Source organism: Cimex lectularius, unplaced genomic scaffold, assembly GCF_000648675.2.
Source record: "Cimex lectularius strain Harlan isolate CLEC.00 unplaced genomic scaffold, Clec_2.1 scaffold72, whole genome shotgun sequence".
Taxonomy (NCBI): Eukaryota; Metazoa; Arthropoda; class Insecta; order Hemiptera; family Cimicidae; genus Cimex; species Cimex lectularius.
This window is the reverse complement of record NW_019392678.1, coordinates 172,474-184,547: the sequence shown is the minus strand read 5'-3', so window position 1 is coordinate 184,547 and position 12,074 is coordinate 172,474. Positions and strand designations below refer to the sequence as shown.

The following is a 12,074-nucleotide window of genomic DNA, read 5'->3' as shown; positions in this document are numbered from 1 at the left end:
TCAACATCGTATGAAAGCTGGTTGGTCGCACAACAAACACTGTTAAGATTCTCTTCCTCCATCCTTTAATGCCTTCTGTTGTTAATTTTTTTCAAACCTCGCAAGTTGGTTATTGGGTTGTTTGTGTCCAGTAAGTGAATTGTAGTGTTTTCTTTCATCGGGTTTTCTTTACTAAGAAACTCGTTGATAGTACCATCTCTACACAAAAGGGTCGAGGACCTATGAGTGTAGCAGTCCCTTACTCTGCAAGGACATCAATTACATACATCAATCTCAATTACATACATTTCAGCCAGAAATATACTAGTGTAAAAAATCATGGGTAACGAATATTTAATTTTGAGGCTAAATACTCGTGTCTCTCTACGTTCATCAGTCCTAGAGCCATCGATTGTATTGTCCTCGAATGAGGATTTTCCTCACGTATTTTTGATATTTAGATTAGTTTGCAAGTTTTATTTAAATTCAAATATATTGTTCATGTCGTCTCTAGGAATCATGAATATCAGATATTCTCCCATTAGGATGTTCTTATCTTTCCGTTTAAGTTTTAATTCTCTTGGAGATTATTCTTTGTTGATGTTAAGCATTCTTTACTGTCTTTATTATCATTTGTGAAGGGGGATTAATCGTAAACATTTACTCCATTACAGTGAGTTAAATTTACTTTTCCCCCGTGATATAAATACGCGCAAGCCTTTGTATTTTTTGAGTTCTTTTTGTTTTCTTTTTGGTTTAATTAATGGCATAATTGTCAATAATGACAAAAAAGAGCTAATTTACTTATGATTTTACAACCACGTTAAAATATACGTTTATTCAGAATAGAAAATTTCTAACCATTTGATAATTAAAAAATTGGGGAGCCATCAAAACACTTAACATCTCGCTAATAAACAAAGTAGCTCGTTACAAAAAAATTCTAAAAAAAGTGTTAATGGATATATTAAATGCGTTTTTATTTGGTATAAAATACATGTTTGTTTCGTATCATTTCTAGTTAATTCTTTCAATTAATTATTCTTTTTATGTAAGTTCTTGGTTGAGATAAAAACGTCAGTGTCACGAGCGGGATTCAAACCCACGACCTTCGGCTAAATACGCCGCTGCTCTACCTTTTTGAAACCTACATCACACCAGACCGCATCTCACCATTTCTGAAAAATTGTCGATTGACCGTCACTAATCACCACACGTTTCTACCACTAGAGCTCACGATTGCCCCAAGACCTTACATAAAAAGAATAATTAATTGAAAAAAGTAACTTGGTCAATTGACCACTAAAACATAAATGGATTAATATTTCTAGTTAAGTTTCAAAGTTCTTTTCAATGATTATTCGGAAATCGTGCGATGCGGTCTGGTGTGATGTAGGTTTCAGAAAAACATTTTCTTTAACGTGCCATCTTTATTGAGATCATCTTCCATTCAATTCTATATTCAATCAAAGTATTTCTACTCACTCAAAGTGATTGTTTTCCGCGTGCGTTTGAGTGAGTAGAAATACTTTGATTGAATATAAAAAATATTTTTTGCATTGTATAAATTTACCTCTTTTCCACTTCCTACTTGTATTTGTTAAATTTAAACAATGTTTGCAAATCCCAGGACTTGAAGATGATCTCAATAAAAATCGAAACGTTGGCCCGATAGAGAAAATGTTTTTCTGAAACCTACATCACACCAGACCGCATCTCACGATTTCCAAATAATCATCGACTAACGGTCATTAATCACCACACAGTTCTTTTCAATGTCTTACAAATATATTGCAAGTAAAAATAGCAAGAAAGTAAAAATGTTGTTACTGAATGTTTTTTAAAACTTTTAAAGAAGAATTTAAAGCCCTGAAAGGAAATAAATAAGTGAGATAGTTAAACAACAAAAATGTTATAGTCGCCAATTCGACATAAACAAAAATAAATATTTTATGCAAGAAGCCAACAATCTTTGTCTTTCGAGAATGGAGGATCATGAGGATTCTCATGGCCTCCTTCATCGTGGTCCAAACATTAGCCCAACGTACTTGGGCCACTGTGGGACGTATAACTAGACATCAAAAGATGCCAACATGCGCGAACAAAGTGCGCAGTAGGTAGGTGACCTGTCCACACACTGGGCAACATTGGTCGCCATTGTTTGTTGTTTCCAACAAGGTTTCTGTCAATAACATGTAAATAGCAATTATACACCCTATCCAAGCAAAAAGCTGCAGCAGCGATTTACTCGATCTCGCTATTCATCGCGGCACATGGAAAAGTAAACAACTATAGGCCATTGAGATAATGATGGCCCAATCTTGGGCCAAGTTGGTCATGAATTGGCCCAGTGTTTAAAGGGATCATAAGATAGGCGTGCGTCAAGGGTGTTGTTAAATAAAATCCTTTGGTATATCCCATCCATTCAGGACTGGAAAGGATAGGGTCTTAGATTTGATCAACTTTGTTGACAAAGGATCGGTCTACACCGTATCGCAAACTTCATGCGGAAAATGAAAGTGTTATTTGCCCCGGCGAATTCCATTTACGAAGCTAGTGTTTCTTTGTTGTAAAAAAGAGAGTCTTTAATCAAAAAAAGTTGATACTTTTACAGACACTTTTTATATCTTCTGTTTCAACTATCTTCAAAGGAGCTGTCTGCCCATTAAGATTTCAACGCTGGAGAAGTAGAATTGTTTGAATAGCATCTAACTTTCAAATACAATTAACTCAAGAGCTGTTGTAATTCAATAGAGTTATCAAAAACATCCTAATTAAAATCGGATTTTTGTCAATTTGAAAATGTTTTAATATGAATATATCTTAAGGATCAACTTCGATTTCTATGAAAGAAACATTTAAGACGTTGCAGATAATTAACTACGTGTTAGACATTCATTCTCTTTTTGAATGTTTCTTCATAAATCATTTCTTAAACTATAAAACATTGTATTGAAAATATTATTTATTTTTGTAATATTTGTATACAAAAAATACAACGTAGTAAACAAAATCCAATCATTAGTATTTCTCTGGAAAGAAACATCTTTTTACATGTACTTAAGATAAAATAAGGCTCGTTCGTTGACTTTGCTAATTCGAAATAACAAGAGAGGGTTGTTTGGAATAATTTGAATTATTTATTTGAAAAGCCGTCGACCTTGCTTTCTTATATATTTCCATTTGCCGTCGTTACATTTTTCCAGAACTTTTCAAAATTTTAAGAGGAAAAATATCCTCTTAGCATTGTCGACGGAGATATTATTTTTTGTGTGTAGTGTTCCTTTTGTTTTCACGTTCGTCATTTGTGATCCAAAGCAACTCTTGAAATGATAGAAGAGTCATATACGTCGAAAGAGATAAGGATAACCGACAACATGATTAAGACAACCAGGTTATTATTTTTTTAAAAAGTGTTACCACAAACAACCCCTTCGTACACTTGATAAGTGAGTTTTATTCAGATCAGTAATTCACATAGAATAGTGAATGATCAATGTTTGGCTGTGTCACATAAAAACAAACTATGTTAGAAAATATATATATATGATTTAAAAAAAGAAATTAAATTAAAAATGTATAATTCAATATTTTCTAAATTTATTATTATCAAAATTGATTATATTTATTGCATATTGATTTTCAATACATCATTTTTGTCAAACTGAACAAAATCTGTAAATACGATTCATCACGAACATTTGCCATTTAAGAAAAGTTTTTCTCCTTCATCTGTTATTTCGAAGCGGGTGTTCTGCAAGGCAGCATGCTTGGTCTTATTCGTTACTCTTTTTACACTGTAGGCAATGGTATCAATCTCGATTCAATTTTCCTCCCATAGTCAATACTTCTTTTAATATTGACAATATTAAAGTTTTAAAATTATTTATTATAACTATTTCTATTTTATATTATTTATTTTATTAAACATTATTAAAGTAAAAAAATTAAAACATTATTTAAGTAATGGCTTACAAACTTGAAATTCGGTCATTACCGATCATCCTGGACCGTCAAACCTCCAGACTTTATAAAAGACATGTTTTTACTGAAATAACATAGAATCGCTGAAGATGGCGAAATGACGAAATGTCTGAAAGACAAACAAACGAAGTCGCTGACCAAGATGATTAAAGCCGTTGACAGATAGTTGACCGTGAAACAAATTTCGTCAGTTACAAAAATAAATTAAATGTAAATTCAGAAAAGATCACCTTAAGAGATGATCGAGTAGTAATTGACAACTTAAAATACATAAAATAGAGACATATTAGAGATATGTTTTTACGGTAAACCCTTCTCTTATAAAATACAAAATGTAAAGTTAAGGGTTGCAGAGTTTGGGATTTTGACCTTATCACAACAAATATCATACAAAATCTTCCTAACAAAGCTCTAACTTTTGTAAGTGCCATCTGTAATTCACTCATTAGACCTACGTATTTTCCAAACCATTGGAAATTTTGATTATAAAACACATCCCAAACATCAAATCCCTCAGCATCGCCCCATGAATTTGCTGCCATTACTTCGATAAATCCTTGAAAAAGGATCCTGTAACACTTGTATCTTATCATTCTAAGCTACAACATTATTCAATCCCATAAATCCAGGTTCAACAGTGCCATAGGTAGGTAGACTTTATCGCATCCTCCGTCGTGCGAAGGCAAGCTGCTCGGGCGATTTCCTATACATGATACAATACTTCAATCTAGTAAAGCACCGTGGCCTGATATGGCTGCTGGATTGATAGGCATTTTTCAATTAGTTATTCCTCATCCTAAAGTCCTACAGGTTGTTCGTATTTATTTTTATTACGAATCATAACATCGTTCTACTTTATTCACTATTTACGTTTTAGTGGTCAATTGACCAAGTTACTTCTTTCAATTAATTATTCTTTCCATATCTATCGTGTCCTAGACAATCTCTCCAAAACGACCTTAAAACCATACTTCCTTAACTGAGAATAAAAATAAATGAAAAATAATCCTGATATATGCCATTTACTAAAATCCATTATATTTAGTGGTCTATTGACCAAATTACTTCTTTCAATTAATTAATCTTTTATGTAAGGTTTTCGTTGAGATAAAAAAAATCATTGTCAGGAGCGAACCCACGACTTTCGGCTAAATACGCCGCCACCTTACCACTTGAGCAACCGTTCAACGGCTAAATACGCCGCTACTACATCTGAAAATAGCAAAGAGAGGGAAAATTTGAACGGTTGTAGGTTGAGATGGAGAGTTGGTGTCCGAGCTGATCGAAATCACGATAGCTCAAGTGGTAGAGTAGCGGTGTATTGAGCCGAAGGTCGTGGGTTCGAATCCCGCTCGTGACACTGACTTTTTATCTCAACCAAGACCGTACATAGAATGAATAATTTATTCACTATGCTGATGCTAGTGTTCCGAATGGCATCTTCCTTGTTTATTTTCAATAAAGACATCAATCTCGATACACTACCTTTTGCTAATGCTGACCTAGTAGTGGTGTTCTGAAACCTGAACTGCTTGGAAGAATGGATTAAGAAATAAAAGATCAGATTAGACCAAAACCAATCCCAGAAACAAAGTTCAACCGGTGCGTACAGAGGCTTGCATAATATAATGTCGATTAAGATACGTATAAAAGCAGAAAGCCATCAACAGATCGAGACACACAAACGGCTGCAGTTAAAAATGAGGCGTGAAAGATAAGAAGAAGAAGCAACAATGCGCAAAGGACCGGCGATGACCTAAGCCGTTTGTCGGCCCTTAAACTTCCCGTGCGTATATTAAAAGAGTCGTTTTGCTTTATTTATTTGAAATTAGATTTTAGTTGTTATTTATTATAGCCCAAACTGAACAACGTTATTTCTATTATTTTATTATGAACTAAAATATTTATATTTTCACATTAAAAACGATTATCTTTTATTATTCCGCACATCCAACATTTTATTAATTTATTTCTGAGGTAAAACATTTCCTACTGTTTGTAAAATTAAGCTCTCAATTGAGGAAAACCTCATTATACGTATTATAAAAATCTATGCTAGAAGTTATAACACTTAAAGTTTAGAAGCTACAACAATTCAGAAGAGTAAAATAATATTACAGGAGCACGGTAAAATGAAAAAATTTGTTTGCACAAAAAAGTACCATGAACATAAATTTGCCATTGAAATATAATCGTATATTTTTTTGCCTTGTTGAAACAAATTTACCTTAACAACATTTCGATAGTAAGATTGTCAAGGATATAAGCAGGGCGCGAAGCAAGTCAATATTTAGAATTGGTCTGCTTCGAACGCAAGTAACCTTCAGGAGTTTTTTCATGTTCCTCCAGTGCTTTTGATGCCTGTAGTTCAAAGGCTGATATTTGATCAAAGTTCAAAAGTTTGGGTTTAATCCCTTGAGTCAATTCCTGTTGTTTAGAACAAGACCAAATTGCAAAACGGTTTCAGTTCAACTAAACATAATCAAAATAATTGAGAACTAATCTTGGCCGTGGTATTCCGGTCACCAAGGTTTCTAACGTAACGGCTTAATGAAGCATTCGAAACCACAATTCCTCGAGTGATAGAATCCGAATCCTGGCTCTAGACTAATTCAGTATCATCGACCAACGAAATCACCTGAACGAGATTGGTGTTCTGTATCTTTCAAGACCCAATCATTCCACTTTTTGTCAAATACTGTGTTTTTATTTGCTTTTTATAAATTTATCGACGCAATTTAAACAAGGTTTGTGTTATGTTCCCCATCATCATTTTTACAGGGGCATTTTTGTGAACTACCCCGAGGCATGTGCATTTTTATTTTTTTTGTCTATTTTCTCATGATTCAATAGTTATGATCTAACTCTCTACCACAGAATGGTACGATGAGCTTAACTATTTCAAATAGCAAGATAGTCATCAATATATAATTCTTTAAAGGTTATGGTTAATGACATATTAGGAATGGTTAATAGGTTTAGGATTAAGTTAGGTGGGAATATGGTTAGGGACAGGTTAAAAAAAATTAGGTCGAGTTAGGGGTCAGGTTAGATATGGGTTTGGTTAAAAATTTTTTCCAGTTTACGTTTCGATACAACAGCTTTATGAATACGAAAATAAAGAAAAATCCATTAAATATAAATTGGCTTGCTATAATGTAATATATATTTATATAAGATAGGTTTTCTTTTTTTGTCGATTCCAATTTTTCCTATCTGTTTCGATTTAGAGACTTTATGAAACTTTTATGTACAAATATTTTTAAAAAATTGAGGTTTTTAAAATCAAGCATCAAGCATGTTTTAAGCAAGCTTTTTTCTGTCACTCTAACGCTTGACCAAAAAGAAACAAAATCTCTTGAAAAAATGTATGTCGACATAGGACTAGATCCCAGTCATAGGCTTTATATAACTTATAGGCTTTAGCCCTGTAAGTTCCTTTATCTCTGGGATGATCTGCTTATCACTTCAGCTCAAAGAATACACCTAAGGCATACAGTTTTATTTAAAAGAATAACGAAGCGTAATTTGTTTTTAAAGAACTAAAAGTATATTCGTAAGGGAAGAACATTTCCTGGCAATGTTTGCCACATATTTTTTTATAAAGTTGTTTTAAGCACATAACAGATGTATTAATAAATTACTATAATAATGAAAGAAGGTCAAGTTCAGTTTTATGATTAAACATTAAATAATGAGGGATAAGGCCGAGTAAAAAGCCTTCGTTCGGCTTCCGAGGAATAAATCCACGTCATCAGGACATTGACATTGTCATGAAAAAGGTTCGAAATTCGAAACGAAAAATTCGAAAGGTTGTAGGTTGAGATGGGGAGTTGTCCGAGTGGATCGAAGTCAGATAGCTCAAGTGGTAGAGCAGCAACGTATCTAACCGAAGGTCGTGGGTTCGAATCCCGCTCATGACACTGACTTTTTATCTCAACTAAAAACCTTAATTAATTGAAAAATAAACAAGAATATATTGCAATGTGCGTGTTTCACTTATGATGAAACGTATTTATAAAACACCGTAAAACTGCATTGTAAATTCAAACAAGGTCGTAAACATAATAATATTCGATATTCGGGTTCGAATCCGGCTCGGTGGCACTAACTTTTTCATTTAAACCAAAACCTTACAGAAAAAAAGATTAATAATTTGAAAAAGTAATTTGGTCAATAGATCATTTTGTTTAATATGGAACTATAATTTGAGGTCACAACATGATTAAGCATGAAATTAAATACTTTAATAAAATAAAACATTTTAAGGTTTCGTTAAGGGGAGTAGATTTCTATAAATCTTTTCGAAGGAACTAATTTTCCTTAATATATAGTTTTTCTAATACATAATAAATACACAATGTTGCAACAAATGCATTCATGTTTTTGCAGAAATGAGATAAATATTACAACTACGCATCCAATTTAATGAAATGATTGCTGATTGCTATATTTTAAAATATTCTAGTTTATTGCTTACAGAATGACAGTTCGATATTTGATGATGTGGTTTTGTTAGTCTTAATGTAGAACAGAATCCATATTAACACATCCATCTATCATCCGCATTCAGAATGCGATTCCTTCTCCTTGCTCCTGGCTATAGTACTACAGCTACATCTGTGCCGTGATTAATGACTGAGTTAATAAAGCTAACAATTTGAGAGGAACGGCTCGTCAAATTGATCCACATTTCGAAGTAAATGCATAATTCATTAGAACATTCTGTATCTGTGTCTCTCTAATGAATTTATTTCGTTATGGCGACCTGTTATCTCTTTTCTTATCATCCATCAATTTATTTAAACAAACATTCGACTATCTATTTAAATATTTCATATAGAATTTGTTAAGTTTCATTCATAGTCGACCTTCGGTCTTCTTGATATTAATTGCAGTCCACGAAAAGTCCGGTGGGCAAAGAAAAAAGAACTGTATTAATCTTATTAGTGCTTGACGTGAAAGCTGTGTTGGGAGAGATTTTCTGTCGAGGTTCCAAAGATATATCGCCTGTCCTTTTCGTGTCAAACCATCGACCCTAATACGGTTCCACAAATACTTTTTTCTCCTTTTTTTCTCACATTTTTTCTCACCATGATATTTTTAAGTTTTAGTCAAGCGGAATAAATTAATGAGGCAGAACGGACTTTATGACGAACGAAATATAAAAAGGAAAATGAACGTAAAATCTACATTTTTTTTCAATGAATTTTATGTGTGTAGCCATGCCAAAAGGGGATAGCTGTGGATTATGTGGCCAGTCAGATGTGGAACGTTTCAAACGTCCTGACTAAGAAGGAGTAAGAAGGATATGTTTATAAATGAAATATAATAATTCGACGAGCATTCATGTGAGACATTTACCACACAATGCGCACACTATCAAATGTGTTTTATTTAAACAAAATATAGTTTTTTCTTTTGTATTTTTGTGTATTTAATCTGTACAAAGACAGTAAAGAGCGATCAGAGCAATGAGAATGATTATGTAATTCTTTCTCCTTTGTAAGCTTCAATAGAACTTTGATAAAAAAATGTTAATGTCTTTCTATTCTGTCAGTAACACTAAAACAAAATGCGTATTTATCCTCGTATTAAAAATGAAAATCTTTTGTCGTATGTTTATATGATTTAATTTTTTTATGTGATTGTTGACGGAGTTATTTTGCAATGAAGACACACACTTACTGAGGTGAATTAATTTTTTTTTCTTCAAATGTATGAAAAAACGTGATTTATTAATATTCGTTAACGGGAGCTTATCCTTGGCTTAGTAATTTGTTCGGTGATGCCAATTGTTCGTTAGCTTTTCTTATCAAACTAAAGTATTTACTTCTACAGCTACAATTAAAATCAAATTACTGCATGTAGGGTTTGTTTGTAAAGTAAAATTAAAGTATTCTCTAAATTCGTGTATTTTGTAGTAGTTGTACTATAGTATATATTTCAACTGCACTTCCATAACCAAATGCGCTTATTGATTTAAGGAAAACATGACAATATTTTTTAAATTTACCAGGTAATTTTGCACTTTCTTAATTAGTTGGTAGTCGAACAGTAAAACTAAAAATATTGCTAATTAATATTTAGAAAAGTATTAACCACATAATTATTTTTAATGAGTGTAGTGGCAAGGCAAGAATCCATAAATTTTATTGTTGATAATAAGAAAAGGTACTTACCAAAGCGTCATGACGACATATGGCGTCCAGCACCATATAAAAACGAAGACGATTGTAACTGTCATACGAAGCGTCCTCGATCTTGCCCTTTCTATATTTGCCATATCGCTTCGTCTCAATGTCAGCCTTCCTCTTACTCGTTCCTCCCCGGGCTTGCACTCTAAAACATAACATTTAACGATTACCAGAACTAGTTCAAAAGAATACATTTTTACTTATAATGTATAACAGTTCAAGGGCCTAGAAAAAATAGTATAAATAATTTGTATTTCATTAATTAAACTGCAGGTGTTTCGCTATGACAACATGTAGATTTAAATTACTAAAACACAATATAGTAAATGAAACGATAACAATTTTATAAGTCAGTTTTGAATCTCAAAAATCACAAGCGAAAAAAAAATTAAAACGTCTCATTCGTCCAATTTTCATTTCTAAAAATACTTTTTCTTATTCAAATTCATTTTTCACCAACTCCATCACTAACAACATTGATTATAAACATGGACATCTTTAAAGAACTTCATTCATAAAATTTTACTTATCCTATTTTCACTTTCAAGTCATCCAAGATTTTCTACTTAGATCCTCTCAATCCCTACTAGTGTTTCTCAAGGCAAAATCATGGCACCACTCCTTTCTTCCAGGTACCCGTTCCAGCAAGCCTACAGTATAGAATTGTTCGCGCAAGAAGAATCAAGGATTCTTTAGGTTTGGAGGTGGTTAGGATTTTAAAAATCTTTTTCCTTTACTGCGACTGATAGATCTATAGTAGGACATCGATAAATTATACCCATACCCAGGAAAGAGTACTTTTTCCTCGTATAAGCACTTTCCTCAGTGCCTTTTTGCTCACATCTTTTGGTGTCAGAATTGTTTTACGAAGTGGCTGTTACTCGGGTAATGCTTTACTTTCACAAAGGATAAGTGCTGATGTCTCCGGTTTCTCCTGGCAGTGTCGGCATTTTTCTGTGACTGCTTTGCCCATCTTCTTTATGTGATAGTTAAGAGGGCAGTGGCCGGGTATAGAGGTTATTTTTCTCAAATCCTGCACCGCTAAGAGAGGAGTTTCTTGCCCATCTTTTAAGATATTTATAATTCTCTTAGCTTGCCTCATACCTGGTACTTTTGCCAAGTGTTTGAGTTTTTCTTTATCAAGCCATTTTTCCAGATTCATCTTGAACACATATTCCACTGCACGTAGCACTGGTTCAAGTCTCACGGGTGAGAGAGCTGCACCTTTTTAGGTTAGTTGGTTAGCCTGTTCATTTCCTTATTCACCTTATATCCGGGAACCAAATTTAAGATAATCGTGATTTTCCCAGAATCATTTGGTAATATAGGCACTCCCAGACAAATTTGGAGTGGTAAGCATTTTGTGTCTTTATGGCTGCCTGTCTGAGAGTTGGTAAATGCCTTTCACATTTTTACCAACTCCTATGCACATAGTTGTATTGCATTAAGATCAGCGTGGAGAGTTTTTAGGGTTAGCCCAAGGGGTACAGTTCGACGCTTTTACCTCTTCACCTGTTTCATCTTAGATCCATCTGTATACCGTATCAGGGTCTCTTCCTGCAACTTAAAGATACCGTACTTCCAGAGGTTTCTATTATCTACATCCACTTTGAAGGATGTGCCAAGGTTGAGTTTTTCTCTCATTTTGTCAGGTACCATATAGCCATCTCACTTATTTTAATTATTTTCCTGAATTTTGTGGGCCTCCTCCTTAGATCCGGCTTTACTTCAGAAAAGCCTTTTTGATTTTTAAGTAAATAAAAAAATTGTTCTATAATTTAATTTTTGGTCTTGTCTCCTCTTATGCCCTTTTAGATGTAAGGGAACATACCATCTACATTTCCAGTGATCTAATCCATACAGGTAAATAACGTGTAGAATTTATACACTCTTGCAATACCACTAGGACTGTCT

At 33.4% G+C, this 12,074-nt stretch overlaps 1 protein-coding gene across 1 annotated transcript in view; it reads right to left on the bottom strand.

The window, feature by feature from the left end:
• The window catches only part of LOC106667018 (gonadotropin-releasing hormone II receptor-like), a 128,717-nt gene that overhangs the window by 94,494 nt on the left and 22,149 nt on the right, over positions 1 to 12,074 (bottom strand). Inside the window, exon 3 of the mRNA XM_024225539.1 lies at positions 10,146 to 10,305. Within this exon, the coding sequence (XP_024081307.1) occupies positions 10,146 to 10,305 (160 nt within the window). The remainder of the gene's footprint in view (positions 1 to 10,145; positions 10,306 to 12,074) is intronic.